Source organism: Gasterosteus aculeatus, chromosome 18 (genome assembly GCF_964276395.1).
Source record: "Gasterosteus aculeatus chromosome 18, fGasAcu3.hap1.1, whole genome shotgun sequence".
In the NCBI taxonomy this organism is placed as follows: Eukaryota; Metazoa; Chordata; class Actinopteri; order Perciformes; family Gasterosteidae; genus Gasterosteus; species Gasterosteus aculeatus.
In genome coordinates, this window is record NC_135706.1 from 14,455,851 (window position 1) to 14,478,687 (window position 22,837).

General features: G+C 51.4%; 1 protein-coding gene across 1 annotated transcript in view; it reads right to left on the reverse strand.

Moving 5' to 3' along the window:
* The window catches only part of klhl29 (kelch like family member 29), a 129,746-nt gene continuing 106,909 nt past the window's right edge, over window positions 1–22,837 (reverse strand). Inside the window, 5 exon segments of the mRNA XM_078093578.1 lie at window positions 1–243; window positions 1,739–1,883; window positions 6,396–6,589; window positions 19,573–19,753; window positions 21,133–21,315. Of these exon segments, the coding sequence (XP_077949704.1) occupies window positions 60–243; window positions 1,739–1,883; window positions 6,396–6,589; window positions 19,573–19,753; window positions 21,133–21,315 (887 nt within the window). The 3' untranslated portion in view covers window positions 1–59.

Consider the following 22,837-nt stretch of genomic DNA (forward strand, 5'->3'; position numbering starts at 1 on the left):
CTCCTCCTCCTCGGGGACGGGCGGGCGGGCGGGCGGACGGACGCTGGCGTTCCCACCGCTCAGCCGCTCTGAATGTACTTCTTGATGACCACGCAGCCGTGTCTGAAGAGCGGGCAGGGCAGTGACTGCAGGAGCGTCCAGGTGTTGGCGGCGGGGTCGAAGGTCTCCATGTTGCCGAGGGCCGGACCCTCGCTGCTCACGATGCCCCCCGTGGCGTAGATCTTCCCGTCCAGGATCACGGCGCTGCCGAGGTAGACACAGGGTTCGTTTTGTTAGCTGCCTGTTTAAGAAGCTTTTATTTTGGTAATTCATTTAGAGGCTTTCAGCGCAGGGTGAAGACGGACGCCTGTTAACTCGGAGCAAAGATGATCGCATCGGATCTTTTGTTTCATGGTGGGATCAAAGTGTCTTTCAGTCGTTGCCTGGCAACCAGAGATAATTCTTGCAATTGTCTGGCTCATGAATACAAAACACGATGTAACTACGAGTTTATTCTTCCAATGTGAACAGATGGCTATAAAGCGTGTTTGACTCCCTGAACTCACACTGGGCTGATCCGCCACCTCCAGTGGCTCCTTTATCCAGAGGTTATTGCTGTAAATCTAAAAATATATATTTTTTAATTGTTGCAAATTAACAGTTGGAATAATGATCTCGCAGCTCCAACGCCTCCCACTGACTGAAGCGAGGAGTTCTAATGAGACGATCGTCCTCAGGAGGATCGTTAGTTGTGACTCACAGCGGATACAATATGCTCTTATATTCAATGCATCATATTAGAAATGGCATTTTGTTTTACTCGACTAACTTTCACTAACGCGGTGTGACTTTTTACCTGAATGTCACACGTAATGTGCTTTAACCTTTTGAACTGCAGGCAACTACATTACACATCTTTATGAAGTATCATCGACACTGACTGTCCGTGGCGTCGTTAATAAGGAGCCGGCCCTCCGGCCCCCCGTGACACACTGCTTGTATTACGACCTCCTCTCACGGGTTTGGACACACTGCCACTTCCTGTGGCGTGGAGAGGGGGGGGGGGGGGGGGGGGGGGGATAATTTTGGCCCCCTCAGAGATGTGCAGCCGTGAACTTTGACACCCCCCCCACGAGGAGGCAGGTGTGCAAAAGGACACAACCACATGCATTAAATGACGGCGTGAGAGAGAAACTGACAGAAAAGCAAATACGTCCTCGTTTCATATGAGCAACAGAAACGGCAGTTTGTGTGCGGAAAGGATTAGAACTCGGCCCGTAAGCCGATTCGGGCTTTGTCCTGCGATTGTGGATCGGAAACGATCAGCATTTACACAAGTTGCACGCTCCGATGTGCACAGCGTGACAACACTGCCGGGAACGTAACGGTTGAGCCTAAATCCACTGGCAAACCCGAGCAGCCGAGGGCGCAGGAGTGGGCCGCAGTGTCACGCTTCTCCTGTTTTTGTAACACAAATATTAATTAATTATTGCCGTCACGCTGCGACAATAAAAAAAAAAAACAATCCAAACAATTAGTGTCGTAGGAACTTCTTGCTGGTTTCTATCTGCCACGTGGTTTTTTGGGGTATTTCAATTACCTGCACTGAATACTGAGGACACACAGATTTAAACGCGAGGCTTTCACAAGCTTCACACGCAACATGCAAACAATTGGCGCTTTTGAACAAATCTTTACAATTCCACGCCGGGGATTCGACTCGCGTGCGTCGCCGCCGCCACGTTTAATAATCTCTTACCTGCAGAACTGCCGAGAGTGGTTCATGTTGGGACCGGCCTTGATGTTGCCTTTGTCCGGGTCGTAGATAGTGGTGGCTCGAGCGTAGGCCCCACCCAGGATGAATATTAAGCCGTTTAGACTCACTGCAGGGGCGTATTTGTTATCTGGAGAGAAGGGAAAGAGGGGGGGGGGGCGTTGTTGAATAGAAAACACGAGGGCTATTGTGGGAATGTCACATTCAGCACACATTTCATTTCAGTATGATGGCGTCAATTTGTTTTTCTTTTATACGGTTTCCGTCCTCGGCGCCGGGCCCGCATGCAGAAATCATCATCAACATCCTCCTTATCACTTTACACATGTGCCCTTCTCAAGATTGCTTTGGGGAAAACACGTATGGAGAATGGATGGCGGCCCGGTGGCGGCGCGCAGTTCATAAATCACTGTGGCTTTATTGGGTTCTGCTCCCCGATATGTTTGGGCTTGGCAGCAATATAAAAAGAGTTACCAAAGTCCCAATAATTCACAATTGCATTACGCCCTCCCGACATCCATACATTCAGATAGGAAAGAAATGGCAGAGAAAATATATATATATATATATATATATATATATGTGTATGAGTGAACAGGTGGGATACTGCACGCTGTGGAACCCAAAGCGATGCGTTACACAGCACAGGAGGAGAATTACAGACGACGGCAAAAACAAAATGAAGCAGCGCGGAACTAAGCCGCTGGAAACCTGCAGAAAGCGCCGCGCGGGGAGAGGAAGTGCATCTGAAACTCAGAGAGCGATTCCTCTCCAGCGGTGTGCAGCTGGACGATTCACCACCCGCACCCCCCTCGCTGAGATGAGTCCGCCATGTTTAATCAACAGGTGACCTCTGGAGGCCTGATGCTCTGGAGCACCAACACAACAACGCAGGAGCAGAAAGAATCGCCGCCAGCATCCGGCTCGTTTCACGCGTTCATCTCATGCAGCTAAACCACCGCGCCAGAAGTAGCTCAATCATTATTATTAAACGTCAGAAGGCTGATGAATGTTGCATTTATAAAATATGTATCAGCCATATTTAATTCATATTGGATCGGACCACAAAGTGTTTCATTATTCAGGACAAAGATTAATGGAATTTAAAAAAAAGAATGGAATGGATGGAATTCAGGTAAATACTAACCGCCGGCGTGCTAACATGCTAATGCTAAGCCGTAGGGTTCTACTTTGGCCTTTAGCACGTTAGCATGCAAACGTTTGCTTTACAATCCCCTAAACCCCTCGCGGGACAGCTGAGCCCGATGGGACGATCCGTCCTCTGGGGACACACGTCCCCGACGCTCTTGTCTCTGGCTGCTCGTTCTTCTCCGTGCAGGTGTTTCATGTCCTCCTTCCTCTCATTGACGCGCCGCTGCCCGTCCGGCCTCAGCGCGCGTACACGATGTCTTGTGTTCGCTGCTGTAAACACTGAACGCTCGTTTCTCTAAATAAAGACAAGCTGGTCTCTGAGGAGAAGCCTTCCTCCCCACAGCGGCTCCAACACGCCTCCCTCTCTCCCTCCCTCCCTCCCGCCCGGGTGAGGGCCGGCTTTGAGTAGCTGGAGAGGTACTGCACCTCATCCTCGTTGGGCTTTCCTCAGGAGGATCGCTTTTGGGGGGGTTTCGACAACTCAGGAGCCGCTTTGCTTCTGCGGTTATCCCCCCCCACCGCGGGACAAACAAATCCGTCTATTCCTGGAGACTCACGGTGGACTTTGTCCCCGCTTCACATCTCTGATGTGAGAAAACGCTGCCAAGAATCCACAGCCGGCCACGTTCTACATACGGACGGCGGAGGAGAGGAGGTTTGAAAACACGGCGGAGGTGATGGAAGTGCAGCTGCGCCCGCGGGGCAACGCGGGCCGACAGAACAGCTCAGTCAACCGAGTCCGGGACCCCTCGGGCCGGGGAGGGGGGCAGGGGGGGGGGTCAAGGACGGCAAACAGATGAAAACACACACACACAAGCTGCTATGATGAAATCTGCGGCTGCCGTCTAAACAAACACCTCGCTGTTCCCTCACTTCCTTTATTATCTGATCGCTGCATCAACGCAGCAGAGATCTGATTCTCTCAAACTGGAAGACCAGAGAGATAAAACACACACACACACACACACACACACACCAGTGAATTAGACCGATGCTGTAAACTGTACAGATGTAGATAAGACTCCCAAACATCAGGCGGCATCACAACCAGCCACGTGGAAATCGGTCACAGGCGGAGGAAGAACAACAAATAGACATCATCATCATCATCCTCCTCATCCTGTGGAAGATGAAGTGCCGGGTGTCCCACCAGAGACAACGGGGGATGAGGTGGGTTTTTCACACAGCGTCCTTTTATGTGCTGCGAGCGTAAATAAATTCAATCAAAATCTAAATCTAATAATTGTGATGGATGCAAACCGGCGCGTCTGCAGCCGAGGGCCAAAGCTGAAGGTTGCTGAGGATCCTGTAAACGTGTGAATCCTTTAAATTTAAAAGTCATGTGTACTGTGATAAAAGGTCGTACTATAGCATGTGGGAAAAAAAAGCAATGGTGTACTAATTTTAGTCATTATGTCCAAAAAGTCTAAATATTCATAGAATGTCAGAATGGTCTTAGAATGAAATGTCATGTATAGTATCTTTAAAAAGAGAACAAATGTTTATAAAAAGCCATAGTATACTTTGGTAAACAGTATTTCTGAGGATTCAGTTGCTTCTTAAAATTGTTAATTATCCTCTTTTCATGTGTACTGGATTACTTCCTCACTTTGGAAATGTTTACATACGTTTTGCCATCAGAGTCCTATAATAGAATGTCACAAAGGTCATTGTATGTTACGTTCATGAATAAGTGCACTTTGGCAAAATAAGATGAAAACCATCAAAGTAACGGCAACAATAATAGTGTTTAATGTCTAACTTGTCTCCTATGAAATGCTTGTGTAAGTATCCTACACTGTGATGTCAACGCCACATAGATCAGCAACGTGGAGAATAATTACTAAATACAAGTTCTGTGAATAAAGGCCACAAAAAAGTTATCAAAAAACCCCATTAGCTTTACATTTTTCCTCACAATAAGTCGACATGAGGTTCATTTAAATCCTCCGCACACATACTGTCAGCTTAAAGGTGAGTAAGTTCCTTTCACCTCCATCGTGCTGCAGCAGAGATGTCGGGTAGAACTACGTCTAAACCTCCACATCGTGCTTGTTTGGGCGAGCCGACCCTTTAACCTTGAGGAGTTTTGGTGGAGTATCGAAGACAAAAGGAGCGTCGTTACGCTGCAGAGCCACCGGGACTCAACACCTGTTGTAGGCGCTATTTTTGGCACGTGGAAGATTATTTTTCACTCTGCCAGCGAGAGGAAGTCAGTGCTGATTAGTGTTGGTGAAACCCATTTGCAGTTCATGCGGGAGACGGTCCACGCAGAGGGAACACACACACACACACGCACACGAATATGTGTCAGTCGATAAGACAATGCCGAGACATCACGAGAGAAGCAGGATGGGGAAGTGGGGGAGGGAGGGGGAGATTAGGGAGGCAGAGGGTCGATCCAGAGGAGCTCCCCACTGGCTCACTAAAATCTACGCCGGCCCATTTTCACGGGAGGCGCTAAACCTGTCCGTCATCCAGCGTCTGCGCCCTGACGGATGACTGACAAACATTTGGTTTGGGGCAGCTCCGTAATCCAGCATCTAATATAGTATTTTTATTTGTGTGGAGAATGAATTCGTTTCTGTTTCCGGAATCTTCTAACCCTTTTGTTCCCTTTCTGAACGGTGACTTCCTATCTATTGAATGTAAAGTTAGCTTAGCACGAGCTTAACTTAAGTAAAATCAGGAACTAGCATGTTGCATTCCTTTGTTTAATCAGTGAAAAAAATATAAAGATGCACCTTCTTCATCTTTTCATAGAACACTTGCTGGTCTCATTTCAGAAACAACCTCATGGGTTGTGTTTAAACGGGTGGTGCAATAGCACTGTGCAGGCCAAGATATTAACAACTCGCCTGACATGTTGTGCTGAGCAGGTCGAGCTGAAGCTACGGAAGGACCCACCTATCGGCCTCCTTCTAGCAATAGAGAAGACACACGGGAGTAATGGGAAACAGTCAAGACGATGAGGAGCAGACAACCCGGGATGGACAGTGAAGATGCTGTTGCCATGGCAAACGTTTCCACTGAAACTCGATCATCAAAACTTTAACTGAGCTCTTCATTGAGAAATCCTGATGTTGCAACCCGGCACATATTGGTGTAAATGATTATTATTGTAAAAATAACTATCCACTAAAAAGGTCGACGTGGGACGTCCAGACTTGGAGTGCAAAGGAAACATGGGGCGCTGGAGCTCGTGGCGTCGAGCTTCCTGACATGGAAGATATATTTGAAAGGGTGGAATGGGGAGGATAATGTTGCTAGGCAACCGGGCAACCACAACGGAGGGCCAAAAACCCCATGATGAGATGGCACGACGTCAATGGCGGCGGATCAGGGGAGTCCGTGCATCTGAATGGGAGCGGCGGCGGAGCAGTTGTGTTGTTGTGTTGCTCGTGCGGACGTTTCCGTACGAACACAATGGGAAGAGACACGCGTGCTGTGTGGGGAGGGGAGGGGAGTGGAGGGGGGGACGGCGCCTCACCGATCATGGGGGATTCGATGAAGCTCCAGGTGTCGCTCTGCGGCACGTAGGACTGCAGGACCCCCGCCGGGCGGCCGGCCTCGTTCACTCCTCCGAACACGTAGACCTTCCCCCCGCACACCGTGGCGGCCGCCGAGTGGACCGGCTTGGGGAGGGGGGAGACCGTCTCCCACTGGTTGGTGATGGTGTCGTACCTGGAGGTGGGAAAAAAATAAATAAAATAAAAGAAGCGCTCTCTCAGATTTTCTGCACCAGGACGGCAACTTCAAACCCGGGCGGATTTTAGTTAAAAGCAAAAGCAAAAGCAAATGGTCACGGTTCCAATTTCACCCGGATTCAGTTAAACGACTCTTCAAATGACCTAAATTCCAATGACTCACACGGCGCAGTCAGTCATTTACAGCAGCAGCAGCGCGGGAAACAATCCCAAGTCCCTGAATTTGTGTGAAAGGCCCGTCCTGGCTGCAGGGCTGACGGATATAATTAGCAGACTGCCGGCACCACCAGGGAGGATGAAAAAGACCCTCCATTACGTACAATGACATCAATTAAAGCAATTACACAAAGCAACATATGTTGCGAGCTGCAAACCATTAGTCTCCAGAGCCGCGCTGTGTGTCGGCGCCGAGCCTTTGGACCTTTCCTCGCTGAGCCTCTCTGGCAGCGACTTCTACTCCCAACCTCAGCCGACCCGAAGCGCCACTAATGGAGGAAAGGTCCCCACGCGGCTTACGCGCCCTGGATTTTATCTTGAGTTGGTGCGCGTGCAGCACGTGTTTAGGCCCGTGTGTGTGTGTGTGTGTGTGTGTGCGTGCGTGCCGTTCGTCCCCGCGGCTCCATTAGAGCGGCGTGTTAGCGGCGTAATCCGCCGTCCGCTGATCAAAGCTTCCAGCTGGAGTCAAAAAGAGCCTCCAACGGATGTGTGATTAAAACACGCGTCCGTCCAGCCAGCTTCCTTAATCAAGGTCGTCTCTTTGTTGTGAAAGAAAAGCTTTGCATAAAATACTGCAGGAAACGTGCCCCCCCCCCCCCCCCCCCTCGTCACAGAGCCGATGGCAGCGTGCGTTTCTCACAGGTCAACGACCTGAGGAGGGTCTTTTTCAGCCCTCGGATCCCTTAAAGCAGAAACTCCTGATGCATTCGGGCTGAATTTAAAAGGCAGCAGCTCTGCTCGCCCCCCCCCCCCCACTGCTTCCAGCGAGGAGGGCTGTAAGATAAAATGCGAGAGGAGACAAGTGATTTAGCCTTTGGGAATAAACTCTCGGGGGGTCTGATAATGCTCTCGGTAACACCCGCCGAGGCGACGGGCTTAAATCGAGTGGCAGAAAGCGGCGACACAGAAGACAGCCTGCGAGACGTGGACTCGGAGCATCCAGGAGTGCCAATTAGCACTGTTTAAACAAGGACACACACACACACACACACACACACACACAGCGGCATCAGGTGGAGGAACTGAGCCCAGCTGAGAGCGGAGGACTAACGTGTGTCTCGGGCTCCTTGGCAGATGTAATTACCCCTCGGACCACGTCGGAGGAGGTTCATGGATTTAAGGGTCAGGCGAGTGGAGCCGATTGCCTGAGAGGAAGAAGAAGAAAACAGGACCCCGGATGCCGTCGTAGAGGACGAAGGAGACCCTCCGCGGCGCCGCTCACACCTCTCATCTCTCAAGGCTTAGTAGCCACAAGCTGTGAGAGATCAGATCCCTACATCCCTCACGGCATCTGCGTGTCTTCATACAGCCCGTGTGTTTACATGATGGTAGAATTGGAATCTTTGCTTAGTCGGACTATGCGGTCTTTCGGGGGGAGGTGCTAGTATCCCAATATAACATGGCAGTGAATAAACCGGCCGATACGATAGGTGGCGCTGTTTTCATTACAACTAGTTGTGATACAGCCATTTCCGCTTGACCTCTTCACCACTACCAACAACAACCAACAACAACAACATCAACATTAGGAGAAAGATGGCGAGCGGAGAGCAAGGTGAAGCTACGTCCCTCTACTATCCGTGCATGATGCTAACAGGAGCACAGCGAATGCGAATGGCGCTATTGGCTGATTTGATAACGGAGAGAAGACGCCGTCGGGATCTCAAGCATGCGCAAAGACGCAAAGTCCAGTTCCTCATCCGATTCACCGTTACATGCCGCAATAGTCGAACTACCAACTGGATCGGATCGAGTTATCCAGGCGTGTTAGTCGGATCGGAGTCGGACAAAGGTGTTTACATGAAATGATAGTGAACGGCCTGGACACAAATGTGTCAATACCCTTTTTTATGCCATACAGAACTATCCTGTATGGTGATGTATTTAAATTAACTTACCAACCTCTGGACTTTGATCGCTGATAATTATTTCAGAGAGACAATCTAATGCGTAACGTACGATGACTTTTGCCCAACAAACTGCACTTTACTTTATTAGGACCCATAATAACCTTTTCTGACGTGTTATATTTTCAAAATAAAGCTCCATTCGCTGATTAGATCCCACGGCTACGAAGGCGACCGCGTGTTCTGAGCTAAAGGAACATTTGGCCGTTTGTCCAGCGGCGCATCGATCGCCTCCGTCTCAAGTGTTTCCACACAAAGGCCGACCTCGGCGCCGAGCCGAGCAATCGGCCGCCGCTCCTGACGGGGCTCGTTTTCATCACCCACCAGGAGGAGGCCGCGGGTTTACAACACAGAGGGAACAACGCAGCGTCAAGGAGGCAGATTCTAAACGGGAAAACAGGGTTATTCATCACAGCAGATTGTGGTTGAAGTTGTTTGACGTCGGACACCTCGACCCGAATCCAGTGTTTCATTTAAAAGGCTTTTATGTCTCACCGCGTGGACGAGTTTAGGATCATTGTAATCTAACATATAGACACAACGCACAGTCACACCTGCCATGTTTCTTTATGCCGACAGGATTTACAACAACAGTTTATCGCGTATGCAGGATTACAGCCGACCTCTGCAGTGAGGCGCATAAACAGCAGGTGGATTGTTATTACCCGAATGGCATATTTCACACATAAATCCCCCATTAGAAGACTCATTACCAGATCAGAGGTGTCTGTTTACGGCCTTTTTGTGCGCCATGTAGCCGGCGGGATGCCGACCCGCCGCCCTTTGCTGCCTCTGCTTCAGTGGTTCGTTTCCATCCGGAAGGATCGCCGGTCGATTCCCGTCCTAAAATGCACGATTTGTGATCGGCCGTCTCCGCTGCACCTGAGCGCCGCTTCCCTCCACTTCACAAAAACACGCGTCTCGACCCGGGGGGGGGGGGGGGGCCCGTGTCCCTTGGAGCTGACGTCACGGCGGGCGAGCGCAGAAAGTGTGTGATATGCACCTCGGGGCCCCTCGAGCCCCTCGCTTTGAAACATTAACCAGCAGGCAAACGAATGAATGGATGCACCAGAGTGCTGTTATGCAACCTTCCTTTGGATCTGCATGGTGGCATCACACATCTGACACACGTGTGTGTGTGTACATACACACGTGTGTCATCCTGTCTTTCTCTGTTTATATGAGAAGATATATTTAGTTCGTCCCGTGCTGGATGCAATGGAAGAGATAAACAGGAAGTAAAGGCAGTTTAAAGCATTTGGATAATTCTCGCCCAGTTTGCCTCCTGAGGTCGCCCACGTGGGTCGCCTGTGTCTGTCGTCCTAAAACGATGCCACGGAGAGCTAAGTCGCTAACATGCTAGCCTGCAGTGTGGATGACGGGCGCCGCTTCTGCCTTCCTGCCTCTCTCACACACACACACACACACACACACACACACACACACACACACACACACACACACACACACACACACACACACACACACACACACACACACACACACACACACACACACACACACACACAGCAGCGATGAAGCTCAATAGACGGGCTGCTAGTCTCTGAGACACTGACACACATCCATTTTCTCAGAGACAAGCTGCAGCATGTAGACTGAAGAACGGGAACCGCTGGGGAGTCAGAGAGGAAATAAAAAGCGCCTCGCTCAGATAACAAAACCACTGAGGCTCCGTGTGCCTCGACGCTGACAAAAAGATCCAGCAAGGGCATCACGCCGTTAAAACTACCCAGAATGCCATGCAAGGACTGGCTGCCTAACAATAGCTACAGCGTCCCCAACCCTAGCAATTAAAAGCCTTGAGATGCAAACCGCTCGAGGTGGAGGAGCGCCGCCAAATGGATTCATTTCACATCAATCCCTGCAGCGCCGCGCCTGCCCGCCTCCCACGGGGACGCTGCGCCCTCCGTCAGGTGCACGCACGCCACCGCGGGACGTCCCCCGCGTCTTTTCGTTTCAGAGGGTGGCGAGCGGCTTCCGACCCGAGACGACCGATGTCAATGCCAACGTTGGCGTTTGGCTGAAAGCAGCGTGTCGCAGTGCCGCTTTAGCGCGTCTGCAGACATTACACGTGTCATTAATATGGGACATGTTGATTAATATACGTTTTTATCTAATCAGTTAACATTAATTAAAATGTTCTCCTTCCTCTGTCGATCTGAAAGATGAATCACAAGCGCCTCTCCTCGCTACAAACGCCAATAGGTCCGCGTATCGAGTAACTATGGCAACAAGCGGGGACCACGAAGGTGGCGCCCGTCTTCTCTGCACGCTTGGACGTTCATTTGGAACCATTCAACTGTGACCTTCTTTGCATATCTGCTGTTGTCCCCGGGCAGGGTACCTGTGTGGACCAGGACGGGGGTTGACGAGGGAAAAGGGCACGGAAACCCGCGGGGAGGAAAGCGGCGAGGACATATTTTTTGCGTTGATTTGAATCTCTGTCAAGTCCCACAGTAGACGGAGACAAGACGTCCACTTTGGAGAGGAGGGGGACGGAGGGGGAGTCTGTGTTGTGTCAACTGCCATCTGTGTGTTAGAGCACATCACAGGAAGTGTGAGGCCTGTGCCCACACCTCCACACACACACACACACACACACACACACACACACACGCGATGGGTTAGTGCCAGCACTTTGGGGGGCACGTGCACACTCACGGCACCCGGAGCACGCAACAGCTGTCACTCCGCGGTGGGCGTGTTGATGAAAGTGGACCAATGGCGAGCAGTCTGGTGTCATTTCTGAACCGAAAGCTGTGGTTTGATATTAAAATGTTATTTTTCATTTATTGGTCATTTAACCACTTCCTCGTAAACTGATTGATTTGAATCCTCACTGGATGGATTTGATGGACGTTCAGGTTTGATGGACATTTTGTTTTGGTGCCATTATAGAATCCTGTGTATATTCCACATGAGCGTGTGTGTGTTTCAATGTCATCCTGTTCGATGTCATTTGTATTCTTGGCCGTCTCACTGTAACATGTTGTGGTGTTGAATTCACCTCCTGTAACGTGTTGCCAAACACGTGTCCGTCTCTGCGGAGGGGGAGGGGGAGGAGGAGGGGGGGGGGGTCCTCCTGACGCTCCACAAGCGACAGCGGCGCGCAAATTGCCGAAGGACGAAAACAAAAACAGCAGCTTCGTTACAACTAATTCGCACTCGTTTGCATTCACCTCCGTTGCCCGCGTTGATGCGCTCGGCTCGTGACAGCTGCTTGTACTCCCCCCCCCCCCCCCCCCCCCCCCCCCCTCCCCCCCTCCGGGGTAGCTAATCAATGTCTCACGGCGAAGTCTACGGAGTCCGACCTCGCTGCTCGCGCATGGGCGACGTCGGCTTCCTGTAGGAAGGCCGTCCTCCTGGCTGACATGGAGGGGGGGGGGAGAAGCATTGGAGTGGCGTTTATCTCCACCTCACGACTTGGGTGGTGCGACCCGATCCAGCGGCGGGCACCAGTGTGTTCAGGACGCGGCGGAAAAGGGCCTCTTGTTTTTAAGGTGGTGACGCTTCACGCATTGATGGATTCCACCAGCCGGGACGTGTGTGTGTGTGTGTGTGTGTGTCATCTCCTCACACACACACACACACACCGGGAGACTCCCCGCGTGGACGGCGTGAGGGGCGTGTTCCTCTGACAGACTGAAGTCAAGGTCAGCCAAAAGACACGCCCGGCGAAACGCACTCACACTCACACACACACACACACACACACACACACACACCTCATTAACTCTGATGGATTGCGGCACATTCCGGGCTAACAACGCAGACGTACGCGTGCCGCACAGTCCAACGCCGGGCTGCGGCCGACCACAGATGGACACGGACCCGCCGCCTCAAGGTCACCCTTCAGCTAATCCTTGCGAGACAGAGAGCCGTCCCCGCACCGGCCACACGGATTTACCCATAATCCCCGGGAATGAACTCATTCACAGCCGACGCCTGCTTCCTCCGAGGGTGCGAGCGCGCAATCTGTTTATGGACGCACGTCCTCAACGCCGACACGCCGCACCGACTCAAACAGTCACCTTGAAAGCGGTCAGGTGGGGAACCTGGGAAGCCGTGATAATAGTGAGTGTTTGAGCATCTCTGTGTGTGTGTGGGGGATTTAATTGGATGGGAACGTCACGTAGGAAAAGGGGACACGAGTGCTGCCGGTGGTGTAGGTCGTACACCAATTACTGCTCTGCTCCCTTCAGAACTAGACAGGAGATGTGACCCTGAAACCCCACTTCATTAACAAAATAAGCTCCCGTATTGATGGCAGCCATGTAGGGCGGCGCTGTAGGTGGAGGGTCGCTGGAAGAGGGGATCAAAAATCAAAATTGACATCCAAATTGTCTTTAGGGAGGTACTGTGGCACCAAAAAAAAGGTTATTACTGCTAATGAAAGCGAGACAGAAGACTGAAAGCAGCATGAGGGTCTCCGACAGGAAGGATGTTCGCAGACAAACGGGAGGAAAAGATCTGTGGAAAATTATTCTAATTGCAATGTGGGTCTGCGGGAAAACTGTACAGGTCCATGAATTAAACAAAAGGGGGAAAAAAACGGCAGTTTCATCTGTGAATAAAGTTTGTTTATTTGAAGTTTAGGTTGAAAATAATTAGGAAGGAGGAGGGTCTTCAGCAAGACGGGTTCCTATTGGCTGCCCCTGAATCGGACCTTAATTAGTAATTAGTGATGGTGTACACACACACACACACACACACACACACACACACACACACACACACACACACACACACTAGACCTGTCCAAGATTTTCTCCTGTTGATGTGAGTACTTTCACCGTGGGCACACACACACACACACACACACACACACACAGCCAACGGTATCAGTGACATCTGTCCCGTTCTAAACGCTGATAATTAGCCTGCAACCTGCCTCAGCGACGGGTTGACAGCCTGATGCGAGATAGAACTTCCTCTGTCTGTGTGTGTGTGTGTGTGTCCACCCCCCCTCCCCTTCCTCCCCCGTCCTCATGCATCTGCTGCCGCTCGCCTGATGCTTCCCTATAACTGCACGCCATTTCTCTTTTTTTGCATCGTCTGCCTCCGCGTCTCCTCAGCGGCCTATCAGAAGACGAGGAGGAGGAGACGCCGTTTGTGCTCGAGCATGTCGGACAGATTTGACATTGACAGCCCCCCCCCCCCCCCCCCCACCCTAAATGCACCCACCGTCTTACTAGGAGATGGAGGGAGCAACGCGACAGACGCCACCGGAAAGGAGAGAGGAAGAGAGATGAGATGATGCCTGGTTTGGGCCTCGTCTCTCTCTCTGTCTCTCTCTCTCTCTCTCTCTGTCTCTCTCTCTCAGTCCTGGAGCCTCAATATCACAGAGACGTGTTCGCTCTCCTCTCTGTAAACACGCTCATGCCCGACACGCGTGTACATTCAAACACTGACGAGGCCCATCAATATTTCCTAAGCACATTCCCACTAAACTAAACTAAAAAGAAAATGTCAGAAGCTCGAATCAAGTTCTCCTAATTATTGGCAACGAACATGATTTCCACTAAAGTGTGATGACAGAAAGGAATGAAGCCTCCAAAGAGATTCTCCTATTGTGGTGGAAGGAGAGGAAACCGGCTCCCAGCAGCTGCTGTGGTGTAAACCTGGTAAATAAGACGCTGAAAAAGGGAAAAGCTAAACTGACACTTCACACGCAATGGAGGGGTAATGTGGGTGTCTGTGAGTGCAGATGAGAGGGGGGGGGGGCGGGGAGAGTTGGAGAGTAAACTGGTGCCTTGACAGCGCGGTGGGGGCCGGCGCTGTTGTGAAGTTGGTTAATCCTAAAGAGCCGGGGATTAGCCCAGCAGGGGAGAACCGCCTCGGTCGGGGGGGAACGGGGACGGGCTGTTGTGCCCGACTGCAGTGCCATGCTGCCGGGCTACCGGGGGCAACTGCCATCCCCCGCCCACCCCCCCCATCCGAACCTGGCCCCCGAGCACGTAGTAACACAGACATATGAGGGCCGTGCACCACAGCTCATCAGTTGGGGGAGAGGGGGAGAGGGGAGAGAGGGGGGCTGAGAGGGAAGAGCTCATTGGTTCCAGTGTGACTGATTGCACAGAGCTCACAGGGGGGGGGGGGTGGGGGGGGTGGGGGGGGCGCAGCATCCACACTCTCATCTTCTCCCACCGGGTTCTCGGCTCGCTACCCGTTTCTCTCCTCCCCTCTTCCTTGCCTCTCTCGCCGCGGGGGTCCTGCCCCCCCGTCCCCTCCCCCCACTCCCGGGGGCCACACAGCGGCGGGGCGCTCCGTTGTTATTGGCGTCATCACCCTGCTGATTATTTGCCTCCTCTCTCTCCAAAAAGAGAGCGCTTTTGGGCGGAGATGCTTTAATGGGCGAAGAAGGACCTTCTTCTCCTTCTCATTGGGTCGTATGTGTGTGTGTGTGTGTGTGTGTGCGTGTGCACCCATCTGACAAGTGCACGGCGTTGTGTGAGTGAATGGACGTCTGCACCCCCCCCCCCCCCCTCGGCCACCCGGACCGATGGCGCTCGCTCGGGCGGCCGGGAGGCAAACGCTGCGCCGCCACACGACTCAAAGAGCAGATGTAGCCTCTCCCTTCAGAGAGCGCCACGTGAAGCCTCTCCCACCCCCTGGCGTCCCACAGAAGGGGCGGGGCGGGGGCTGGGGGGGGGGGGGTTGTCCTTTCTCCGGGTGACTGGCAACCCAGCGTGCACACCGCCCGCAGACACGGAGTACTTCAGGACTTGTCAAGTCGGCGGGAGAGACTTCAGCGGCGTGCGGCATCGCGGAGCGTCCCGCTGGGCTCTCCGTCCCGCTGCACGTCCCCGCTCATGGTTGAGCTGAGGAAAGTCTCCCGGGAGACGTTCCCTGCTCCTCTGCGAGGCCGCCGAGGCGCTACGACTCGCCTCCCTTGTCTCGCTAAGCCAACGTTCTGGAAGCAGCACATAATGCTGCTGCAACGCACAACTCCCCCCCCCCCGAGGAGGAAAAGTTAAACTAAAGAATGAGATGAAGGAGAGAAGTTTTAAGCGGAGAATGAAGGGACTGGATAAATGATTGGGTCACGGCCGGCGGCTCGAGAAGAGCTCAACAAATGGGAAAAGAAATCCTCACTTCGGCACTGAGCACACGACCTGCATAGTTCCACTCAGCGAGGTGCAAGTACCGACCGAACAACAACAACTGGGGCAATTAATGAACCTGAAAAACACGCATGGACGACGGCGCCGACGAGCACACTTTTATGTGCTGCAATTTAAGGCCTCCTTTTATTTTGAAAATCCGGGGGGAGAGAATAATCCAGAATCTCCTCCAGGCTTGTTAGCCAAACAGCAGAAGCTCCCTGATGAGAAACGCTAGTTGTTGTACTCAGTGTCACGTCGCTAACGGTCTTCATGCAATATTAACTAGCAATAGAGCTCGGAGGACGCACAAACCTGTTCGTAGTGCGCGATAAATAAAACAAAACCATCGGTGATTGACACATCATTAGACACCCATGAATTATTCAATCTCTGCAATCATATTTGGCCTGCCAAAGGATCAGCATGCTGGGAGCAGGCAGGCCCTGGGTATCTGATTGCAAGTTAAAAACCTCCCCAGCTCCTAGAAACCTGTCGGTGATTAGCGCCGAGAGCCGAGAGAGAGCGCCGCGGGTCCGCTCAGACCTTCCAGCGCTGATTTGGACCTCCTGCGGTTTCCCCCCCCCCCCCAAAGAAAGGCTGCACCCTGCCGCCTTCGAGACGCCTCTGATTGAAGACATCATGGTGGACGCGGGCCCGAATTTCACGGTCAGGAGCGTGAAAGCCGCGGCGAGGCGGAACGACGAGATGGACGGCGCGGGAGGGGGAGGCGAGGACTGCAGATGAGGAGCCCCCGGAGCTGGATCGACGAGACACCCCCGACGTGCGCGCGGCGCATGCTTCGAGAGGCGCGCGCGTCCGGACCTCGAAGATTGGCCGCGCGTGTAAACAATCTCCGCATCAATCACTCGGCGAGCGGCGCAAATCAACCCGGGCTGTCGCGGCGTCTCCGCCCCGGCCTTCAGATGCGATTCCCAGCAGGCATCTGCATAGCAAACAACACACGCCGACTAATGCGTTCTGAACGGTATTAGCGCGCCACGTTACGGCTGCAGACCCGCGGATTTTCTTATTCTTCCTTATGCCGAGGAGTTGGGAGGAGGCCCCCGAGGAGGCCCGGAGGAGCGGTTCCCTTCTCGCTGGTGGAGTCGCTTCTATCTTTGGAGGAGTTCTCGGCCTCGACGACGCGGAGCTGCAGGAGAGCCAACTGCGTCTCACAACAGGCCGACACTACAAAATAAAGGATCAGCATATTGATGAGGCTCATTTATCAGAGCGGTTATGAACAAATGCTTTGAGAAATGGGCTGAAAGTGGTGGTCAACAACTCACTCTTTTTATGCAGCGAGAAGATGAATACAGTGATTCATACGTGACCTCCTGATCTTCAGTTAAAAGTAGTTTCTATGTATGCAGAAGCAAACTCGTGCGTAGGAGCAGGAGCAATGAAAAGGTTATGTAATAATACTTTTTTTAGTCACAGTAGCTGTTCTCATGAAAGGAAAAAGAGGAAAAAAAGGTTTCAGTCTTCTTTATTGGGGGTTCAAAACTTGATGATGCATCAGTTTGATCGTTTTTATGGGAAAAATAGTTCTCAAGTTGGGTTTAATCGTGAGTCTTACTACAAATGGACCAATTCAAGGAGTTAAACTATTTAAAGTCCCATTGAAGAGACTGCCGCTGTTCGTCCGTCGAGCTCTCCCCGAGCCGCTGAGATTACGTCTCATTTATTACACCTGTTGATTCGACGGACCAGCTGCTTGTTGTTGACAAATCTCCAAAAGTGTCAAAAACCCTACTTTAGGTTTTGAATAGCTCCTTTTCCCTCGGCAAAAGAAAAACAAGCATATCCAGGTGTGAAAAGCGGCCCCAGTGGGCTTCTTCGCACCGTGTAAATATGTATGTATTATGGAACTTATCAGTCCGTCGGCTTCAAGAGAAATTCAGTGGATTTAAAATCATACATTTTGTCACCAAACGATTTCTGGAGCCTTTTCCTCAATTCCCACTCAAAACCTAATGAGTCAACTCAAGTAGCAACAAGGCTACACTTCATAACGTTAGCCAATTTACCCGGCAACAAATGAAAATCAATCTGGAGTTTAATGGCCTCAGCGAACAGTCGCTAACGTTAGCCGCCGCGGGCTTTGTGTCGCCACGAAGCCGAGGCGGCGAAACGGCGAAACACCCCTGAATACATTAAGGTAAACCTAAACAAAACGCTCTCACTGCCGAGGCGTCAGATAGCGACGCTCGGTCGGTCGTCTAGGCAACCGCTCACTGCCGGTTTCGGGCGGTCACCTCATTTCTTTACATTGATGAGCACGCCGTTGTCGAAAGGTGCGATTGTGTTGGTTTGCGGAGCAGAACGTCTGAAGTGGACGGAACTCACATGAGTGTGAATGACGCATGAATAGTTCTGTTTCAAAAGGCCCAACAAAGCAGAGATCGACCGGCTCTGTGAGGACACACAGACGGAAATGTGAACGTTATGACGGCTACATGCTGCTCATTGAAGAGGTAAAATACCAACGCCGGGCTCAACCCCCCCCCGCCGACCCAAAGCTCAGGGCCAAGCCGCTTTTTGCGAAGGATATTGTGGATACAAATTAAAATATGCTAAATATTTCAAGCCTCTACGGTGCCTCCACTATTCCCCAGTCCCAGCTGCCAGCCTCTTACACACACATTAAACACAGTTGGATGTTCTGGGCTTCACAAAAGGTGAACGCGGCGAGCGGCGAGCGGGTGTTTGAAGTGCAATTTATCAACAAAGTCAGCGGAAGAGCATTCAGAGCGGGTCAACACAGTCAGAAACTCAGAAAAGGATAAAACACATTTCATATGGAAATCTGAAGCAATGAATAAAGCATTTGTAATCATTATCGTTAAAAAGTTCACAAAAAATGCTTTTCGGAGTATCACCCATGCATTCCTCTCGATGTCCGTCCCCTCCCTAAAAGCACCTTCGTGTATTTATTCCCCGGAAAATAAAGATTCAGACCCATTGTGACTTTTTGCTCCGCATGGTAATTCCTGAAAACGAGAAAGAGAGTAAAAGCCTCGGTTGCTTAGAAACAAGCCTGTTGACTGCTCGCCGCAACCTGGGCCCAAACAGCAGGAGCGACCCGCGGGCATCTGAACGCGACCCGGTTGGTCCGCTTCGTCCGAGCCCGCGGCGAGCGGGTCGCTTCCCCCTCGGAGGAGCGCCGGCCGGAGGAGGCCTCTGTGCAGGTGGAGGTTTTTCTAGCGGCGCCGACGGGAGATCTGCTCCCAAATTAAACCAGGAATCAAATGCGTTTCCATTACGGGCCAAATATTCTATCTGCGACCCCCCCACCCTGCCTCCCTCCCTCCCGCCCGCCCGCCCGCCCCCTCCCCGTCATAACGACACTGTATGGCAGCATTACAGAGAAATATCAAATTAGGCTGTTTCATTTGGAGGACTGTTGTGCATTGAGAACCGCTTCGGAGATCAATTGAGCTGCGAGGTAACGACGGCGGCGGCCCGCTCTAATATACTCAGTAATGTTCTTTTGATTGCTTTGGTTAATCCGGCTCGGCCGGGTGCTGGAGGTGCCACCCCCCCTCTCTCACCCTCCTCAGCCCGGGTTACAAACACAACCAACCCGAGTCTGCCAGTCAGTTTTGAATGGGACGACCTTCACGGCTCCGTCACCGCACAACAACAACAACAACGACGGCCGGTGTTGTGACTATTTGCCGCCCCCCCCCCCCCGCTGCGGCGCTCACCTCTCCACGTGGTCCAGGTTCCCCGACACGCCGAGCCCTCCGATGGCGTAGAGCTTGCCGTCGTACACCAGGCTGTTGTGTCTGCAGCGCGACACGGTCATCCGGGACACCAGATTCCAGTTGTCCAGCAGGGACATGTAGCACCACACGTCCGTCAGCATCACGCCCGACTCCGTGCCCCCTGCAACGGACACAGGGGTCATTGACGCGGGCCTGCGGGGTGATTAAAAAGACCCCCCCCCCCCCCCCTTTTCTTGTCTCTCCTCAAACTATTTTTCTACCTCCACTCCCGAACACGGCGTGACATTTGAAGGAACACGACAGGATTGTACTCGTTCCGGCTCTCTGGAAGGCGCCCCCCCCCCCGTCAGCCCAGGCGTCTGGCGCGTGACACCGGCCGCGACTCCGCGAGTGCTGGGAAGGTCGCACGCCGCAGCCTGTTGATTGGCCCGCTAGAACACCTCTGATTCCCCCCCGCCCCCCCCCCCCCCCGGGTGTCTGACTCCCAGCGGACACATGCATACCTGTTCCAATGCCCAAACACTAATTTACATTTATATGAAAAAGGGGGAGAGGAAAGGCTGCGTTTCCAGCGTGCAATGTCGAGGTCTGAGTCCCGCGCGGGATTCGCGCACAAATGGGCCGAGGGGTGGGGTCTACCCCGCGGAGGGGGGGGCAACTTAAAGGTGTCTCATAGAGAGTCACAGCGTGCCACGGTGGAACGCAATGGAGCTGCAGTGCAGGGACGGCGAGGAAAGAAAGAAAAGGCGGGTAAACAGGAGAGACGTTCGATACAAAGGAACCCTTCTGAAAAGAAACACATCAAAGGCGTCGGTTGGGCGAGCCGAGGTTTCAAAGCAACAGATGAGTGGGCGATTCCAACGTGGGTTGACTTTTTAAACAAAGGTCGCCGGGAGTCGGGGGGAGGGGCCGGGTCGCTGCACTCTGTTGAACCCCATTTGGTCGTGGAGAGAAAGTGTGCAGAGTGATGGAAGGGCATTTCATCAAAGGAGGAACACAACGGTTCGATTGGCTCGAGGTGAAAGCATAACGGCTTTAAGCCCCGAAAGAAATTAGCAGCTACGAAGTTGGGAAGAGGAAATGTTTCTCACCTCGGAAATATTTGTGGACATTTTGATCCACGGAGGTCAGAAACTAGATCTACGTTATTAAGATCTGAAGAGGTCATCGTTTGTGCTGAGAAATTCACTAAATTCATTTCTATTTTTAAAGGTATTGAATGTATTTAACACATTTGGACTTTGTTCGGTGACATTTTCCGATACAACATATTTTGACTTTTTTATCAATCACATTTTTCGAAACATTTAGACTTTTTTCAAATTATATTTTGGCTTTAAAAAGGTATTTCATTTTTTTTTATCCATCACATTTTTTGTCGTGTCAAAGTGTCAAAACAATTTGTGTGCATATTTAAATCAAAGTCAACGCCAAAGCAAAGTTCCCTGTATTTACTGGGTTCGCCTGTCACTACTGCAGGGAGATAAACGCATAGCATCCACTGCCCCCCCCCCCCACCCCCCCGGCGATTTAGCTCACCTGACAGGTAGATGTTGTCCCCCGCCGAGATGACGCTGAAGAACTCGCGGTCGTAGAAGGGCAGGCTGGCCAGCGGGTACCACTTACTACTCTGGGGGTTGAAACAGGTGACCGCCGTCAGGGAGCGCTGGCTCATCCCGATCGACTGGCGCCCCCCCACCAGGACTATCACCTCCGCTACGCCTGGAGGACCCAAGGAGAGGGACGAGGACGGAAGGAGACGTGAGAAAGGAGGAAAGGAGGCCGTCAGAGAAGCTGTCAAACAGTAAGAATCCAAGATTGAACCAAAGCCTGTTTGAGAGCCGGAGTGACATCGTGTTCTGTGGCATCTAACCGAATATATTATATATATATATAAATATATATATATATATTGAAAATATATATATATATATAATAAATAAATATATAATAAATAAATAAATATATATAATAAATAAATAATATACATATATATATATATAATAAAAAAAAAAATAATGTATATATATATATATATAAATAGTGTATCTGTAGTTGAATAAGAAATAAGAAATGAAGAAAATCAGCAGTCTTTGGTTAAAGAAGCTTAAAACATGCATGCAGATTTAAATAAAGGGCAGGTTTATGTTTATTACACAATAATGCAGCCTTCATGCTAAATGTGACACTAAAGCAAAGCGACCAGAGTAATTGGAGTATCAGCTAGTTGAACGGATCACAGTTCCAACCTTGATTTATCCACATCCAGAGCAGAAATATTCAGAGCTAAACACTTAATTCTTCATCTTTTAGGGCCAGAAGTATTTTCAAATATAAATAAGAGATGTGCTGTCGACGCAGCGCTTGAATCCTCCCACAGAACCCGGAGGGTCCGCCGGCCGTACATTACAAGTCTGCTGTTTGGGATTCAGCGGCCTTCGCCGTCCCGCAGTCAATACGCTTGTCGGGGGAAATGCAAAACAAAATGCAAAGCAGAGAAGTTTCCTCTCGGTCACAGGAAAGTACTGAATTAAGTAGCAAAGCATAACTGAATTACCCGGACCGAGAGGCGGCCGCCGCTCTCCCTTCATCCGCACACTCGCACTGTGGAACACACAACGCGCACGAGCACCAGCAGAAGAGAATCGCACAATCAATAGAATCAACACACATACACACACACACACACTGTGAGGACTTTGTGTGTGATTGAGAAGATACTCGAGAAAACATTCAGCACTTATCCCTGTTGCTTCTCAGCCAATCTCTGCTCTCACACACACACACACACACACACACACGCACACACACACACACGCACACACACACACACACACAGCGGATAAAGACACCAGTGATCCAGAACACACAAACAGGCTGGCGAGCTGCCACATGAGCGCCGTCTCAGTCAGTCCTCAGCAGCAGGACAACAAGCCACCACACAGAAATTAGCTGTGTGTTTGTAGGCAGTGGTTGGAGAGGAGGGGGAGGGGGGAGGCGGGGGGAGTTAACGAGAGACGGGGCGAGGAAAGAAAGAGAGAGAGAGAGAGAGAGAGAGAAAGCCAGGAGGGAAAACAAAGCAGGAATGAATTCCCTCCGATCGATACTTTTCCACACTCGCGTCCATCGGCGCTTCGCTTTCTCTCAAAGAAACAATCTCCTTATTTATTTATTTCCAACTCTTAAGCTCCCAGTTTCCTTCCAACGGTGCTAAAACAGAGAGTTTATCTTTTCTTATTTTTTT